The sequence below is a fragment of the Elgaria multicarinata genome, chromosome 4, assembly GCF_023053635.1.
Source record: "Elgaria multicarinata webbii isolate HBS135686 ecotype San Diego chromosome 4, rElgMul1.1.pri, whole genome shotgun sequence".
Lineage (NCBI taxonomy): Eukaryota > Metazoa > Chordata > Lepidosauria > Squamata > Anguidae > Elgaria > Elgaria multicarinata.
This window is the reverse complement of record NC_086174.1, coordinates 71129367-71148998: the sequence shown is the minus strand read 5'-3', so window position 1 is coordinate 71148998 and position 19632 is coordinate 71129367. Positions and strand designations below refer to the sequence as shown.

General features: G+C 42.1%; 1 protein-coding gene across 1 annotated transcript in view; it reads right to left on the bottom strand.

Moving 5' to 3' along the window:
* The window catches only part of IPCEF1 (interaction protein for cytohesin exchange factors 1), a 59369-nt gene extending 40475 nt beyond the window's left edge, over positions 1-18894 (bottom strand). Inside the window, exons 1-2 of the mRNA XM_063124525.1 lie at positions 18854-18894; positions 1704-1753 (exon numbers count right to left, since the gene is read on the bottom strand). Coding sequence (XP_062980595.1) covers positions 1704-1727 — 24 coding nt within the window. The 5' untranslated portion in view covers positions 1728-1753; positions 18854-18894. The remainder of the gene's footprint in view (positions 1-1703; positions 1754-18853) is intronic.
* Positions 18895-19632: the final 738 nt, after the last annotated feature.

Genomic DNA, 19632 nt, shown 5'->3' with positions numbered 1-19632 from the left:
CCCGATCTTCTCCCACCCTCCCTCGGCAGCCCCATCCCCGATCTTTGCCCCCTCCCTTGCCATCGTCGATGTCCGGCTTCCCCCCCTCTCTCCTGGTGGGTCCGGCCTTCCCCCTGCCCCTCTCCCCCCTTGGGATCTCCCCCGGCCGATGGGCACAGCGCTCAATGCTGTGGCCAGTCCACGGCTTTCTGCGGCTACTCGCGAGTAAGCAAGTAGCCGCAAAAAGCCACGGAAGTAGCTAGACGTTTCGCAGCTCCAGCCTGAGGCCGGGCCTGCGAAAAAGGCGCGCCATAAGCGACTTTGCTTATGGCGCATTAGGGGAGGCTTCAGCGCAGCCTGGCGCCAGATTCCCCTGTGCGTCATCTGGACGCACAGCAGGGAAACCGGCCCACAAAGCGCGCTAAGGCTTCGTCTAGGAAGGCCCTAAGTCAAAATGAATGCAAGTGATTTTACCCTCAACGTGGGTAGCAAATTTCTCACAGCAGGTCTGCAAGGGTTCCAACAAATCCTTCCCAGGGTCTAGATATCATAAACCTTTCATCACTAGAAGAAACTCAGCCACATTGCTACCACACTGCAATGGAACCAGAGAAGGAAGATGACTTCACTTCCCTCACTGCCAGAAAGAAGGCACAGCAGGGTGCTCTCGCGTGTGTCCGGCTGTAGTTGCTATGAGACCCAAGTACATTGGACTGTTATATTATGGTTTTAGTTGTAAACTGCCCAGAGAGCCTAGGCAGTTGGGCAGTATAAATATTTAATAAATAAATAAATGTAAACCACAGAGCTAGTAGACTGTAAGTCTCTAGTAAACCAGAATGCTCACTGACTATTAGGGTAGGGAGAAAGGAAAAACTAGAAGGGAGGAGTGGAATGATGTTGCTAGAACCCTGAACCACATAACTCCACACAACCTTTCATTGCAGTGCATTAAATAAACATTGGGAGGGCAGGGGAAGGGAGGGGAGGGGAGGCAGAAACACTCACACACAGAGACAACATGTATAGTGTTCAGTCCTTAGGACCTTTTCCAAATGGACTTGAGAAAGCACATGCCAGGAGTGAAGCTCCTAATTTGGCTTGTCTCTATTAGAACATTTGATTTAGATGGCCTTCCAGTTCCAGCATGAAATTAGTTCAGAAGGATAATGGAGCAAGGCATCTAATTCCCTTAAAAGCATGAGTCACATCGCATGGTCAGTGTCAATGAAATGTAGCGTGTGAATTTCAGATTTCTAACCATCGTTTCTATGAGACAAGAGGTCTCAAGACGTCCTTGTGGGGACAAACATCACCCGCGACATTCAACTGAAGAGGTGGTTATGCAGAACTCCTCAAGCCACTTCTCCTTTCAAGATTGCAAATAAACTGACAGCCTGCTACACAACCATTTCAGGACAGGGGTGAGAGAGATCACAGGTTTTGATTCTTGCCCATGTCACAAAGTCTTTGCACATGGATAGGTAACATGTAAAGAGAAGGGTTCCGGCCAAGCATTCTCCATGAGGCATTGGCTTTCTATATGCAAAGAAACATAGGGGCTGTCTATACAGCAGCAGGTTGCCCCTGCGATAAGCAAAACCCCACCCTTTTTCTGTAGTGGGATGGCAGCGGCTAACCCTAAGACTAAGGCAGGGCACAGGGTTTCCCCCAAATGGATAATTTCAAGGTTTTTCAAATTAATATTAATGTTGCATACTTACAAAAGCTTTGCCATCAGCTGCCATGCACAGTATTGAAATTGATGTGGAGGCTGGAAAAGAAAATGCATAATTACATTTCACAAACCAAAACGCCCAGCAAAAGTATTTCTAACCAAGCAGTCCTATACACCAATTACGCTGGGGGTAGAGAGAGGCCGACACTGTGCCAGTGGAGTGGCCACCCAGCTTGAGAGAACATGGGGAAATCACAACACAGAAAATGGCAGAAGTTAGGCCCACAGCTAGGGATGTCGGAGAAATCCACATTGGATTCAAAGGAGTTGTTTTCTATGAATCTGACCCACGGATTCCACAGCAGACTAGCTTTTTCCAAGTTGTGTGGCTCTGTGGACTTGTGGACTGTTTTGTTTTGTGTGTGTTTTAACTTTTGGGGCAAATTTGAGTGAGTGTGCACAAATGTGCATTTGCAAACAGGAATAAAATCTACATACATCTTTTTAAAAAATTCAATGAGAGTTCCATCAATGAGGAGATGATGGAACAAAAGATGTCTGACAATCCATGAGACACAGACAGAACAGAAACACCGCCAAAGCCCACCAATCAGGGACAGCGATCAATTAGGGGTCGCAGTCTGCCTGGCCGCACCTCCGCCATGACTCCAGAGTGAGTCTAGACGACAGATGCACCATACCCACGTCACTCTGGGGGGAAAAGTTGGGATAAGTCCCTGTTGTTTCCTTCTGTAAAGCCTTGCATAATCGACCCAGCACCACCGCGGAGCCACCTCGGGGCTTCCACCCACATACTGCCCACACAGAAAGGGAGCCAATGAACTCGCAATGGTAACGGCAACCTCCAGCACACATACCATGCATCACAAAGCACATGCAACGATGCCACAGTGCAGACATCACTTATGCAAAATTCAAATGGGGCACATATCCTCTTCCCTCCTCTCCCATCTGGTGGAGCTAAAACTGCCACCTCCTGCTTTATAGCGGTATTGAAGTGCACTGATAACTGTTGGGGCCCACTGACACATACCATATACCGCTTTCATAGTGCAATATCCCGCTTGGTGTAGATTAGGCCTGGGGTGAAAAATCCTGGTCCCAACCAAGACCCTTCGGTTCCACAGCTTGCCAGACATGATCTGCATTCGCAGTTTGAGCAGCAGCTATTTCCCCAAATTCTGTGAGCTTTTCCATATTTTTGGGTTGGCGACTTCTAAATTGCACAAATAGGGATTTATGCAAATCACAGCTTGAATTTGCATAATTTGCAACCACAATTTGCATAATTTGCAGCCACAGTTTGTGCAAATTACACAAACTTTTAAAATCCATGATTCAAATTTGCGCAATTATGGGTGTGTGTTTTTTTAAAAAAAATCTATGCAAAATTGAGGGAAACCGTGAACTGTCCTCACTCTCTGCAGACCAAGTTGGGTTCCATGGCAGAAAATGGACCAAAGTCTAGGGGGCCAAACCAGTGGAAACCTGTCAAGCACCCCCTTCAAACACATTCGTCTGACATCCCTACAAAAAAGCCCATTGCTAGAAAACAATGTATTTCTATAAAACATGAGGAGCCTCACAACCAAACTTTGCAGTATATCCCTGGCATGTGTGCATTACCGGACCCTGTGGTTCTGGGGACAGGGGAGGAAGTCAGCATCAAAGACAGGAGTTCCTCCTCTAACTTAGGTCTTCCTTAGTGTGTTCTGTATTTATTTATTTCCATTTTTAAACATTTCATACATGTAAGCAATCTGCATGCAAGACAACGGAGCTTGAGGCTTCTCCATATAATTAAGTCCTTGACTTGGCCTGGGAGGAGATGTGGAAACTCTGACCTCTAGGGGCCTTAATGAAGAACTCGATTTTCTGCCTCTTTTTGAAAACAAAACAAAACAGACACTCCCTAATAATGCAGTGCATGTTCAAAAACGAAAGATCTTGAGTCTAGTCAGCACAAATATGGATACAGCACAAACGTTTCAGAGCAATTAAACATGTCACAAGTCGCAGGATTCATTGTGGATCTTTGCAGTCATTTTTTTAAAAAAAATCCTAGTAAGTATGTGCAGGCATCATTAGTGTGGGTAAATAAATAGGATGTTATACTTGAATGTTTATTTAAACTTTTGTTTAAAATTTGTGCTTGTGTGTTTAACTGTCCCTTTTTTCTTTTGATTTATCCTCTGAAGAAGGCTGAAAATAAATGGTATAGGGCCAAAATGCACTGGATTGAGCTGGGAGTTGGACTCGATGGCCTTATAGGCCCCCTCCAACTCTACTATTCTATGATTCTATGGGCTACTTCAAGGAATAAAACCATATCCTTTTTTTCCAACATCCTGAGACTTTGCCTGTGTTTCCCATCAGAAGTTGTGATAGGGCAATTTAAGTAGCCCCACCTGGAGCCTGCAATATTAATAGTGTACTACACTGCAGTCCACTACACTACACTGTATAAAAGCAATGAATATATGTTCCCAGTCTCATTTACACTGCATTCTTTACTTCCTCCACAGATGTCTATGAACATCTCTTCCATCCCTGGGGACATTTAAAAACAGTTTCCCAGTATGAACCAGGAAGTGACATATGGGTAGAGTCAAATAGGTATTAGAATATGATAATATTATATGCAAGCACAAGTACTTCAAGATTCTAACCTTCCAGCTTAAAAATGTACATACGCTGTTCTGAGTTGACACACAGCTGCAAAGCGCATGGGTGAGAGAGAGAAAAATTAGAAGTCAAGGATTAAAATAAAGCTTCCCAATCCATATTTAGGCAATTATGGAAGTGATTAGATTTTCAGAATTTCAGATCCTCTATAAGGTATTCTTGGGACACAATATGACCTACTGGGCACTCTGAAAATATGTTCCTCTCATAGTGGCTCACAGCTGAAGCCATTATAAAATTCCGGATCCATTTTATTTCCAGAGAATAATCTTGCTGTGGAGAAACATGCACAGTACATAAATGTAGCAATTTTCGAGAATGAAAAAGCAATAGGCTTTCTTGGCTTGATGTAAAACAGACAAACAACCACTTTATCTTGTTTAGAAAGTATTAATTTCATTGTCAGGTAACTGCAGGCACATAATTATTATTTGGTTGATCTAGCTTGAATACTAAAATGCTATTAACCAACCTGACAACCATAGCAAATATTACTGCCTATGAAAAGAAAAATAAAAAGGGAGAAATAGCTGTATGGGTTGAAAGAGACCTAGGGCTGCTTGAGGAATTCATTTGTTCTGCATTTTCAAGTGAATCAACCTGATTCAGACTTCCCTGATGAATATATAGATCAGAACAGAATTATCTTTCATTTTTGCACTTCTCCAAATTTTGCAATACGGTTCTCCATTTAAAAAAACAACATACCAAAATACAGATAACATGTATAAAATGCATGTTTTAAGATAAAATGTATACCAAATGTGTATTTTAGGGTAAAATGCATACACAAATGCCTAATTTGTGGAAAAAATATGTTGAAGAATGCTGAAAACATTTATGCATAATTTTTTATTCACAGATTGTTGTGGAGATGGGACAGATGGACTTATGAACTAATACATGTGAAATTTGCATGGAACAGAAATAGACTAATGTGATCTCTATTAAGCTGAATAGTGTGAGATTCAATGAAAGCCAGAACAGTACCACAATTGGGGAGGGGGAAATATCTTTTAAGAACTTACATCTTTTCAGGACTGTCATTCTGACTCTAGGGGAACTTTTGGTGGTCCAAGAGAAAACTAACAATATTCTACATGTAGAGTAAATTCTATCTGTTCATCAGCTGATATCAACTGACTGACTGATGTTTGATGCTGATGTCAACTGGACAATTTAAATATCATAGCCAGCTAACATCTATGCTCCAATTAATTGGTCAGCTTGGCTAAAGTTGTGCAGCATCCTTTTGATGCCATGAAACATCCTACCAACTGCTGGTAAAGTGTAGGAGCTAAGGTTACAATCCTGGGTCACTCGGTTTGGAGTAAGCAGTCTACAGTTCATTGGCACTTGTTTTTGAATAAACCATGGGTAGAGACAGGCTGCTGCACAGGTGTGAGCTATTGAATCTGAAAATTGCCAGTTCAAGTCTCACCAAATCTCACATTTGATAAGTGGCCCTCACAGGATAAGTGGCTCCCTCTTAGCCTTTACAAGCAATATAAAAATTATAATATTGACCAGGGTTGCTGTTAAGGAATGCTGGAAAATATACAGAAAGTGCTTTGAACTCCCTACAGCAGGGACAGGCAGAAAGTAGATTGGAATCTATTTGGGAGGACTTTGTGGGATTTTCACTTGATCACGAAGGGTTTCCAGCTCCCAACTGTTTTACAATAGCAACAACAAAACATCTAAAGCTTGGGATGCAGGGAACCAAGAGTGGATTTCTGTGTGAAAGGACTGAGTTCAGATCTGGTGAAATTATTCATAAAACTAAAACTTATTGGGCTGAGATTGTGCTCGGAGACACCCTGTCCTTAATTTTAAGTGTACATCCACTCATGTGAGACACTGTTTTCCACCTGGTTCCAATTGGTGAACTCCAGCATTCTGTTAAAAGACAAAGTAGATCACATAAGGCTAGAATCTCCCTGAACCTGCTCTAAAGCCCCATATATATTAGGGCTGTGCACGCAGGGTCCACTCCACTTCACGTCAATCTGCCTCCGCTCCGCTTTGGATCTAGATCAGAGCTCCGCTTTCCCCCCCCCCCCGACTTGCACTGCAAAGGTTAAATGCCTATAACTTTTTTAGTTTTCAAGTTAGAAACATCAAAATGGGCACCATGATAGCTTCTAAATAGATCCTTAGTCATGCCAGTTTTGAAGGAAATCAGATTATTCCCTGATTTTGGGGGAATATTTAAACATTTTCACCCCATTTATAGAAATGCAATGATCTCCGTTATTTTTTAAGCTACACAAATGGAACTGGGCACCAGGATAGCTTCCACATAGATCCTTAGGCATGGCCACTTTGAAGGATATCAGATCATGCCCTGATTTTTAGCGATTTTTAATGTTTTAACCCTCAACCATTCCCCCAGTTTACAAAACTGTATTCATCTCCGTCATTTCTCAAGATACAGACATGTAACTGGGCACCATGATAGCTTCTAAATAGATCCTTATTCATGCCAATTTTGAAGGAAATCAGATCATGCCCTGATTTTTAGGAATATTCCCCCCCCCCATTTACAGAAATGCAGTTATCTCTGTTATTTGGTCAGCTACACACAGGTAACTGGGCATCAGGATAGCTTCCACGTAGGACCTTAGGCATGGCCACTTTGAAGGAAATCGGATCATCCCCTGATTTTGGGGGAATTTTTAAAGTTAAACCTAAATCAGAATCTTCCTCTCAGGTTAACCAATATTAAACAGGGTGAGCATACAGCACATAGCTGGTCATGTGAGAAACAACTCAGACCTTGCGTTGCCATGCTTGTGTCTCAATACTTTCTAAAAACGTATTTTTTTTCATGCCATCCACTCATTTCAAAGTGCTATAACTGTGAAGGACTGGGAAAGTTATAAAATGTATTAGGTCCTAAAATATAGTTGTTCCCGAAGTAATTTGTGTTTTTTTTCAGGTACTAAACCTTGTTTTCCTGTTAGGCAGTAAACCATAGTGGTGATAGATAGAGGAAAGATTAACTTGATATGTTTATGGGGTAAACCGGCGCCAGGACCCAGCTTTTGGTATGTGGGAAAGTGGGAGTTAAACTTACTGAGGTCAGGCTGAGGCTTCACACCTGGAGGTTATCTCCTGCCTAGGCTAATTGGGCTTTGTGTGAGAAGAAAGAACTGACTCCCTCATTAGGAGACAAATAGATAAAAGCTGATAGGATTAAGCTGGGGGTTCGTCTTTAGCCCCGAGGCTATGGATGTCTACGGTTGCCCGGTTAGGGGACTGGGAGAGCGTTAGGAAGCCGTACTTTGGCTGTGAGCTGGTTTCTCTAAAGGCAAGTTGGTCGGTTTGACCAGGGAAAGGGAAATTTAATGGACTGACTGTCGGTTCTTGTATGAATGGATTTATGGGTGGTTTTGCCTGACTTGTATTTGTTTTATCCATTCCCTACCCCCATTCCCTCTTATGTTCTGTTCTATGTACTTGTTTATATCTACTACTGACCAAGTGCCTATCTAATAGCTGTCTTTTTAAAAATAAACCTTTTATTTTGGTTACTTTGGGTGTTGGTGTGTTTTATTCCAAGGAAGTACTGGTTCTTTGGGTGGGAGCAAGAGGGGAAGAGACCCTGGGGAAGGACTGATTAACTCAGACTTCCATCACAATAACGTGTTGGTTTTTCAAGATGCTCACACCTCAAACAGAGATGCCATTGAATAGACGATCCTTTCAGGCTCTGTCACAGTTCACACACTCCAGGGTATGCCCAGCCAATAATTGTAATAATAACAATAACAGTAATGAAGATGATGAGCCTACATCATTGCAGATGATTCATTGATCATGGCAGCAGCACATACATGACGAGGAAGGATTAATGCCCTGAGTCAAAGCAAGACACGCACAAACCGGCCCTCTGAGGCAGGCACAGAGGAGGAGAGCAAAAGCAGCAGACAGACAGCTCTGCGGGCACAAGTTAGTGAGCCAAGGATTGTTTCTAGCCTTAAAAACAAAGAAGTTATAGGCATTTCTTTGCCCAATACAATCCTATGGGAAAAAACGTCCAAAATGGCGATCGGAGCTCCGCAATGATGTGAGGTGCTCCGCAACTCAACAAACCACTTCGTGTTAATCCGCTCCCCCCCCCAACCTGATTCAGAACCACCTTTGGCAGAGGCGGATCGGGTTGCTCTTCTCCCACTTCTACGACCCAAAACAGAGCGGAGCACAGCCCTAATATATATGCCAAGTATTGTTATTATTCATTATGATTGAGTAAGCAAGACATAGCAATTCATTTGAAGTTGACTAATGAAAAACAACACTTCTTTCTCATTATTATAAATTAGGACAGGGATGGGCAGAAGGTAGACTGAAACCTACTGGTAGATTTCAGGATGATTTGCAGACTTCTGACTCCTGATGGTTTAACAATAGTGACAGCAAAAAGCATTTTTCGCTTTCTAAATTAGATTTTTGAATTTTTTAAAAAAAATATTTGAAGGAAAATATGAGTAGATTTGTGTATGAGTTTTGTGTTTTGGTACTGAAAACAAATTCTTGGCTGAGCATGTGCTCATCTCAAAAGCACCTTTTTCTGCAATTGTATGTCTGTCTTCTTGAGCCACTATTTTACACCTGGCCAGTGGGTGAATCTCCGTTGAAAAAGAAATGTCAATAAACCTTGCCAGTCTTGAATTAGCCTTCATTAGTCATTTATTTCAGAGTTTCCCTTCGTAATTTTTCCCCAAAGGCAAGATCATTTATTCTGTTAGAAAAGAAAATAATATATCCTCTGCCCTGCAGAGATACATTCCTGCAATCCTCCATCACCTTGTCTTTTCTTACTACCTTCTCAAACAAGAGCAATGGAAAGCAGGGAAATCTCAGACTCTTTGCAGAAGAAGAGATCAGTAAAGCTTGTGTTTTCCTCCAATTAAAAGCTGCAAACCTGGGCATAGTTACAAGGGACAAGTCCCACTGAATGTTCGAGTTAACACATGTAGGACTGGGCTTCCGACTGGTTAGCTTTTTAAAATCTTTCATTGCTGAGGTAATTGATACCTTACGCTGACTGATTAAAAAGCTGGCCACCTCTCACGGTAATAATGTTTCTCTTGACAAAACAATAATTCTAGCTCTAACTAAGGTGTTCCCCACCAGGCCTAAGAATGCCTGACCATACAACTTGTTTCATACCAGCGTGAACAAAACACTTCCTGCCATGCTGCTTTCAATTAACATAAATTGAAAATAAATACTTCAATTGCATCCAGGATATGGGTAAGGTGTTAACCGAGCAGTGCAACACAATGCAACACAATTAGGAATGATGGAGAAATGTGTTCAGCTTGCATTTTAATGCAAACCAACCTATTTGCACTTCCAAACTATGTGAAACAAAAATCAGTTATCCTTTGAAAGTTGTACTTCTCCGAATTTGCCATGCACTTCTCCAGCCAAAAACTATTAGGAAAAATAATATTATATTCGGAACAATTACTTGAAAAAATGTGTATCTTTGGCAACAGTTAATACAAAAGAAATTGCATGTATTAGGAAAAATGTATACAAAAATGCTCGTGAATTTTCATATGACCTTTAAAAATATATATCTCTAAGTTCAGAATGAACGAAACTTCATACTGGAGAAATTCTCAAAGTTCAAACTAACGACTGGAAAAATGAGAAGTTGAAAAACTGAAATTGTCAGATTTGTCCATCCCTAAACACAATTCAATTTGTTTTGGGGGGTTTATACACACATACACACCTCAAAGGGATGGTGCTGTTGCTCTCATGTCTTGTGGGTTTCCCATGGACAGCTGGTTGGCCACTGTGTGAATGGAATGCTGGACTAGATGGACCCTGGTCTGATCCAGCATTCCTCTTCTGTTCTTTTTTTAAAAAAACAAGATTGGGTCCAGATTTAAGCTGGATCTAGACTCTGGCTGACAGAAGCAGACTTTTCCAGCTTCTTCCTTCCTTCTGCAGCCCCTTGAAAATGCTACACAGGGAATCAGAGGACCCCGTTGAATAAATTGAGCTGAGACATGGAAGGAGGGAGCCCCAAAATTGGGTGGAGGGACCTTCTGCTAGTGTAGCACTTTGTCTTTCAGAAGGCAAGTCTTGGATCCAATCCAGGGACACTGACGTGTTGAAATCATATGCCTATAAGGGCACTGGAATCTGCAAACTTTGATGTTCTATTAATAGTGTGCATTTTGCTTTTAGTAAGCTACCTCCCCACCCCTAAACAATAGAACATAATGCTTCCATGGTGGCCTTCAGATATTAGAAAATAAAAATATGCAAGATGTTTCTAAAAGTAGCTAAAAGTAAGGAAACAAAAAGTGAGGAGAGATCCCATAAAAGAAAAGAAATTCAATGGTGTTTAGAAATCATGCCCCATATGTAAACAGGCAAATAGGAAACACCTTCTTCATACAAATTATGTGAAAGATCAAAAAACTAACCAGAAAAAAAGCTACAAGAGTAGCAGAGAAGAGTATGGCAATGGTAGTCCACAGGGGTGGATGAATATTTTGTGGAATCATTGGTTTCCAAATATTGAGAGGCAGGTTGGATAGGGGTTCAAGAAAAGATCACTCAATTCTGGGCCAGGAAAAAGGAAATTTTATCCTATAAACATATAAACGTGCATGCAATTACTAATACTTATTAGTAATTATAATTTGTCATTACTTATTCATTTATACATAAATTTAATTTATAATGGGAGTTCTCTGGATGGCTCACAGGAAAAAAACCAATACAATAAAATGAACAAAATTACACTAAATATATATATATATATATATATATATATATATATATATATTCGTGTGAAAGAGAAAGTACACCCTCTTGGAATTGTATGATTTTACATATCAGGACATAATAACAATCATCTGTTCCTTAGCAGGTCTAAAAATTAGGTAAATACAACCTCAGATGAAGAACAACACATGACATATTACATCGTGTCATGATTTATTTAACAGAAATAAAGCCAAAATGGAGAAGCCATGTGTGAAAAAGTAAGTACACCTTATGATTCAATAGCTTGTAGAACCACCTTTAGCAGCAATAACTTGAAGTAATCGTTTTCTGTATGACTTTATCAGTCTCTCACATCGTTGTGGAGGAATTTTGGTCCACTCTTCTTTACAGCTTCAGTTCACTGAGGTTTGAAGGCATTTGTTTATGCACAGCTCTCTTAAGGTCCCGCCACAGCATTTCAATCGGGTTGAGGTCTGGACTTTGACTGGGCCATTGCAACACCTTGATTCTTTTCTTTTTCAGCCATTCTGTTGTAGATTTGCTGGTGTGCTTGGGATCATTGTCCTGTTGCATGACCCAGTTTCATCCAAGCTTTAGCTGTCAGACAGATGGCCTCACATTTGACTCTAGAATACTTTGGTATACAGAGGAGTTCATCGTCAACTCAATGACTGCAAGGTTCCCAGGTCCTGTGGCTGCAAAACAAGCCCAAATCATCATCCCTCCACCACCATGCTTGACAGTTGGTATGAGGTGTTTGTGCTGATATGCTACGTTTGGTTTTCGCCAAACGTGGCGCTGTGCATTATGGCCAAACATCTCCACTTTAGTCTCGTCTGTCCAAAGGACATTGTTCCAGAAGTCTTGTGGTTTGTTCAGATGCAACTTTGCAAACCTAAGCCATGCTGCCATGTTCTTTTTAGAGAGAAGAGTCTTTCTCCTGGCAAACCATACTTGTTCAGTCTTTTTCTAATTGTACTGTCATGAACTTTAACATTTAACATGCTCACTGAGGCCTGTAGAGTCTGAGATGTAACTCTTGGGTTTTTTGCAATTTCTCTGAGCACCTGCCCCCAGCTCCCATTATTGAAATCCCCTGCCTCTGCTCACAGGCTTTCAAGCCTATCGGTCTTCTCAGAGGACATTGGGGAGTAAAAATAGTGTGTGTAGGGAATTAGACAATAGTGGCAGGTTCTTTCCGTGTGATCAGGAACCAATGGAAGCAGAGCAAAGCATGGGCTTGAGACCTGCCAAATGAATATGCGGCTGTGCGAGGGAGTGGGTGGAGCCTGTGACCCCATTCTACTCCCTCCCCCACATACATATTCATAATAAACCCAAATGTCCACTGAAAAGTGCCAGTTCTGCAGCTCTAAGGGCTAGGAAGTCATTTCAGGGTAGTAGTTGTTTTTCAAGTTGAAAGATCATCTGCAGGGACCCTTTTGCTGAGAGGACTTGTCAGCAAAATTTGAGCATTACACACAGTTGGACCAGGTTTGATGCATTTACACATAGACACAGCGGGAAACTGCAGCTTCCACTAAAAACAAAATACATTCCTCTTGAATACATACACATACACACACACACACACACACACAGTGAGCTTTCCTGTAGAAATTGAAAAATCTAAGTATGTGTAGAATTTTCCTCCCACTTAATTCCATCTCTTCTCTTGATCATAAAATTTCCCTTCAATTCACCCAGATTAAATACAGTCTTTTAACTTCCACAGCATTCTTTGCTTTTTATACACTATATATGTTTGTAATCATTAAGATCTCACATGCCAAGCAGTATTTTTGTCAAGATCCAATTCTCATGTTGTTTTTTAATACAGCAAAAAGCACTCTGAGATGAGAATCCAGTGCTTTCTTCTCTTGAGGTGAGTATTTCAATTGCATCTGTCCTCATGTGGCAAGATCTAGTACCATATTTCTTCGATTGTAAGACACCATCGATTGTAAGACGCACACTAATTTCAGTACCACCAACAGGAAAAAAAACATAGACACTCCCGATTCTAAGACGCACCCCATTTTTAGAGATGTTTATATGGGGGGAAAAGTGCGTCTTAGAATCGAAGAAATAGGGTATGTGCCCACTTCAGGATAAATCTTTGCTTTCAGGGAGGATAAAAGAGTCCTGGGGCATATTAAAAGACCCACTAATTTACTAGGGCAGGAGCTTGTATAATCAAGAGCTACTGTATAGGAAATTGAATGCCTTGGCATGAACCATCCCAGCTCCTGCCAGAGGAGGCACATCAGACTGGAATACATGCCACACAGAAATAATACAATGTTGCCTTTTGATTCAGTTTTACCAAATCAAAAAAAGCTAACATGAAAATGAGATCTATATCTTGTGAAAATTGTCTCTGGGTGAGATTGCTGGCAAAGTACAGCATCTCTGCACTCCACAGAGTTCTCAGTTAGCATTGAATTAGAAACTGGGAATATATTTTCAGAGTTTCTTTTATAATGCAGGGCCGGCCCAATGCACTTTACTGCCTGAGATGAAGAACAAGGTGACACCTCTCCTCATTCCACCTACAGAAGCTGGTGATGAGACAACATCCTCCACTGCCATCGAGGGAAGAAGGCTGTCTTAGAGGGTGCAGAGCAGCCTGCGTGGAACACACAGCTCTATCCTCCAGCAGAAGGGAACCACCAGGGGATTGCTGCCGCTGTCCCCTCCACAGCACTCAGCATTTGCTATCTGAGGCAACAGCTTCATTCAGCCTAAGAGTAGGGCCGGCCCTGTCTAGACAGTGCTCCAAATCAACAACATTCTAGACAGTGCTCCAAATCATAATTGCTATTTGAGAGCATAGAAAATGTGGTGTCCTTGCAGCAGAAATGCTTCCTTGAACAGATGAATTGCTCAAGCAGGAGATGCTTGTTGCACTATAAACTGATTAGTGGGAGAGGCTATTAAAGACTGCTGGAATGAAAGAGAGAGAGAGACGTATGGATTACCTCAGACATCACCAGGGGACAGAACAGAAGTGATAACATGGTACAGGAACTAGCCAAAGAAGTCTCAGAACTTTAAGAAATGACCACCAGATGTTTCCTGTTCATTGCCCAAAAACAACATCATGCTGTACTATGCTCAAGCGATACAATGGTTGCCTAAACACTCAAAGGCAAATTGATTTGATCAATCTGCATAGACATCTACTGCAATTGTGAGTTGACAATACATAGGTCTCATCTAAATTACGCAGTCACTGCAAATATCTATTTTGAAAACCATTCCATAAGTGTATATAGTAGGCCACAAACATTGCATTTGCCATGGGCGTATTGCAGCACTTTGAAAGAGAAGCAATATTTCCAGGAAAATGTAACAAGGCACGTGTTTTAGGACAGCCTTAAATCCTGCCTTTAAATCCTGCACTTTTGTAACAATTTGCCTTGGGTAGGCAAAGTTACTCTGCAATTGCACTCCAGGGGGCTGCCTTTTTAATAGTGCCAGGCTGGCGCCACCTTACTCCAAAACCCTATGGTGGCATCAGGTAATCTCGACACCAAGGAGGAAGTGTGGGGTTTCCAGCAGCCACCCAAGTGCCAGAGCAGCCCCCGCCCTCTTTCTGGTGGAAGGCGACCAATCATCAGTCTCCTTCCACCAGGCACTGCCCCTGGGTTGACCCAAGATTGGCCCCAGAGTGACATCAGATGGTGGAAGAGCAGTACTGACTGACGTCACTCCCATTGAAAAAGCCGGGGTAATTCCCTGACTTTTTCAATGCTCAGCTTCACGGGGAAACCCTGTGGTATGTGTGAAGCTGCGGCTGCATCATATAACTGACACAGTGCAGATCCCCAGCCACTGCGGGGCTTTCACTGTGAATTGACAGCCCCCAGGTGGCTTGAAATCAATTATTTATATCAGCAAGAAAAAAAGGGCAAAGTCAAATCAGTGATCTCATTCAAATTTCCCATTGCTGTGTCTTCATATATTTCCTAAACTATTGTACAAACCATGTTAAGTTACAACTACATTGAGTAATTTCTTCACCATTTTTTTTTCATTCTTACAACCAGGGGCTAAGTGACATGGGGAATTTAATGCGGCGCCACTGAGCCTCACTCACAGGAACAACACATGATGGATGCCATCGCCAATCTGTTTCAATCCCTGGTTTTCTTGCCGCAGTCCTTTTGCGCCTGATTTTTTTTTACTTCCCTGCATTTTTGGATTCAAGACTGTGATAAACTTGCAGTAGGGGTTGGGGGTTGGAGGAGTTGTTTCAGCAGGCTGGTGGGCTTGGTGGGGAGTGGTGCTGGTAGGAGGAAGCATCCTGCATGGCTGTCTTCAGGAGATGGGAACAAGGGGGCTGCCTTGACGGTGTCACATTGGCGCCACGTCCCCCCTAAACTGTACAGTTTGGTAATCCCCCGTCCTGGCTTCCATCCTCCTGAAACGACCCCTGGATCGACCATGGAGCGAAGTCAGATGGCAGAATAGCCAAGGTGACCTTGCCCCCACCAAAAAAGTCTGGGTAAGTCTCTGACTTTTTAACGCTCAGCTTCGCGGAAAAGCCTCACGGTGGCTGCGAATCTGCGACTGCATCATATAACTGACGCAGCGCTGATTCACAGCCACCATGGGACACTGAGCACATATAGGGCTTATCTACACCAAGCAGGATATTGCACTATGCAAGTGATATATAAAAGGCAGGAGCCACATCAAGGAGGATATAGCGGTATGAAAGTGGCATATGGTATGTGTCAATGGGCCCCAACAGTTGTCACTGCACTTCAATACCGCTATAAAGCAGTAGTGTGGCTCCTGCCTTTTATTTACCACTTTCATACCACTTCCATAGCAGAATATCCTGCCTGGTGTAGATGAGCCCATAGACAGCTCCCTGATCGGGCTTTTCTTTTTTAACAGTATTTGCTAATGTGCACAGTGGAGGTATGAATCTGTGAATACCAAACACATCTCACATTACTCCATGTGCTGGGTGAGGAAGGCTGCTTGTGAAGCACCATCAGCCTTCAGCTGCCCCCCTCCATCAGCTTCTCTCCTTCTCCCTCTTTCTGCCTTGGCCAGTAAACTGAAGAGTGAAGACAATGCTGATTCCCCTTTCCCTCCCCCACCCCTTGAAAAATTAAGTGTGTGGAATGTATTCTTAAGCCTCCCCAATTCTCTCTTTTGTCCTTTTCATTTCCTAGCCTCATCTAGATAAAAATGTGCTGATACATATCTGGTCTGAAGTAAACCACATCATCTTCAATGGCGCTTACTCCTGGGAAAAGTCAGCACCGGAGGGGGGTGCATTGGCTTTTGGGATTTGCTTTTTGATGGAGGGGGAAAGGGGGCTGGCCTGTGGGAGGAGAGCAGCAGGCAATAGCACCACCACAGCCTCCCCCTCCCCACCACAATATTTGTGGGGAAAGGGGCAGAAGGAGCTGCGAATGACTTAAAAAAGAATCCACTCCTTCGCACCATCAAAGGTGTACATAACCTATAGAAGGAATGTCTTTAAATATTCCCATATAGGATTTGTGTTAAGACTAGCAGCCATGAAAAATTGTGAACTATGGGAAAATAGGAACCTATGCATTGGACAACTTTGATATTTCCTTCCTTCTAGCATTACTCTTTTCTGCTGCATCCTGCCTTAGTCCAGCCCCGGCCTCACAAAAATAAGGCATCAAACACAAATGAAATAACCAAGTAAGTTCTCATAGTTACCGGGCAGAGTAGAGAAGTTTATTTTCATTGGGTAAAAATAAAAGTGCCCATGAGAGGCAGAGTGTAAATATTAATATTTGATAAATAATCAGTTTCGTTCTTTATTTACATAGAAAAGTCTCCTTTAACTCAATGTATCCAGTAGAGGCATTGGTGGCTTGAAATTAACTGTATGCCTAACATTATTAGATTCAAATTATTTAATATTCACCTAATTATTATTTAAGAAAAATGTACTAGTTACAGTAATAGGGTGACCATATGAAAAGGGGGACAGGGCTCCTGTATCTTTAACAGTTGCATAGAAAAGGGAATGTCTGCAGGTGTCATTTGTATATGGAGAACCTGGTGAAATTTCCTCTTCATCACAACAGTTAAAGCTGCAGGTTCCCTGCCCTCTTTCAAATCTGGTCACTCTAGCATAGCTCCTGCAGTTTTAACTGTTGTGATGAAGAGGGAATTTCACCAGGTTCTCCATATATACAAATGACACCTGCTGAAATTCCCTTTTCTATGCAACCGTTAAAGATACAGGAGCCCTGTCCTCCTTTTTCATATGGTCACCCTAAGATACATTTTTTAAATAATAATAATAATAATAATAATAATAATAATAATAATGTTTTATTTTTAAAAATCTGGTTTGTTCATTTTTTAAATAAACAAAACCTTTGATTTTTATCTACCTGGGTGCCCTTGCTTTTCCCCCCTTTGTCCGTTCTGTGTGGCATCAAAGGTGATCAAGCAAGTCTATTTTGCATCTGGCTTGCTATGTGCAGTTACTCATAAGATGGCCTAGTATGAATGGAAGCAGAGAGAAAGCAGAAAAAGCAGTCTGCAGTTTGAAATCGAGATGGAAGTTTCTAAGCTTTAGTTACCTGGAACTGGGGGCGGGTGGGGATGCTTTCTCGACGTTTGCAGAAAGTATGCTGGCTTGCTTCTAATATATTCTATTAGTAAAAATAGCAAATACAACAAAGATGCTATAAGTTTCCAGTGTACAGTCATCCCCGACCCACCCCCAAAATAACCCCGGTCCTCTCAGAGCTTCTCACCACTCAGGAAAGTGGGCAGTGCAAAACACAAGCAACCCCCCCCCCCAGCCAAAATCAACCATGATAAAGCAAGGAGGTCAGCCACTTGGGAGCATGCTAAAGCCACTCAAGTAAGCACAGATCTACTTATAATTTAGCACCAGTTTCAGAACTAGATGATCCGATACACAAGGAGTACAACCTCTGTAAAAAAAAAAAGAAAAGAAAAGGCTACACTCATTTGCATTGCAGTATTAAAAAATTACGCCGTGAATTTTATTCCAACTGTTGGCATTTCCTCTACATTTCACTGTGAAAACACCCACGATTGCATCCATCTCAGTCCAGTTAAATGTCCTGGAGCTTCACCATCCTTTCCACTTTAGAAATAACTAATGGGTATTTTACCAGAACAGAAGCATGAAGGGGTACATAAGAACATAAGAAGAGCCCTGCTGAATCAAACCAAAGGTCCATCTAGTCCAGCACTCTGTTCACACAGTGGCCAACCAGATGGCCATGGGAAACCCACAAGCAAACATGAGTGCAACAGCAAGACATTAGTGCAACAGAACACAAAGTGCACAATTCAGCCAACATAAAGCACTTTTCTGTGTCCTTTATTTCAACACATATGCTTAAGGTTGCAATCCAGTACACTCTTATCTAGGAGGAAGCACCATTGAAAATAGTAGGATTTACTTCCGAATAAGCCTGCAAAAGAGTACACTGCAAATCTCTCCTTTAAATCAATGGAAATTAAAAGAATTTAAGTTTATCTGGGCTGTACCCTTATCTTCCAGTCAGTCATCTGTAATGACTAACTGAAGGAAAAGGGGAAGTAATACAGATCTTTGAAAAATAAACACAAAAGTGAATCATAGGAATAATCCACATTGTTACTCCTATCCAGCTATATGACAGAAGAAGTAAACACCACAATCACATTTGAGTTTGAAAAGGAGCAAACTGCACATACCCAGGAGCCAGGAATTCAAGACAACCCTCCCGCGCTGCCACTTTCTCTACCTTCTCAAAGGAGACAGGAAACGCTTCTTACTCAAATTAACTGCAATGAAAGATTACCCAAGAGGAAACTGGTGGAAAAGTCATGAGTAGGCAAACCAAAAAAAGTAAGTTGGTTGGCATAACAACCACTCCAACCCATACCAGCCAACAAAGTTTACCTTAAGACTAATACATCTAGCTTAAGAGGCAGCATAGTTTTGCTCAGCCAAGATTTCTCAGAGGCAAACCAGCAACCTAACCTACATAACCAAGAAATGTATTATATTCTTGGGTTGTCTTGGCATTTTAAGTAACCTTCATTTACTGCACTAGCTAGCATAACTGCCTCCTGTAAGGAGGAAATAGGATTGCATTTAACTACACAACAGGGAGCTAAAGGCCTTAACTGTATAGTCTCCTACTTCTGTACACCACTAAAGTTATGCCACATTTTTTTTCAAAGTCACTGGATTTAACTACACAGCACAGTGCTTTTTGAAACACTGCAATGCATTTGTGGGAAGGGGATGTGTGATGCCCACCCTCCACTGGGTTTACTTCTAGATCACTTTACTTTTATTACTCCAAAGGACCCAGCTCAGGGGCACTTGTCAGGGCTAGAGATGCCAACTCTGTCCCTCTGGTGCACCTACTTCTGCTTAGGCCCCCACAGCAGCACAGATCAGCACCCTTGACCCAACCTTCTCCCTTCTGCTGCCACCATATGATTACCTGTACCCTTCCCCAGGT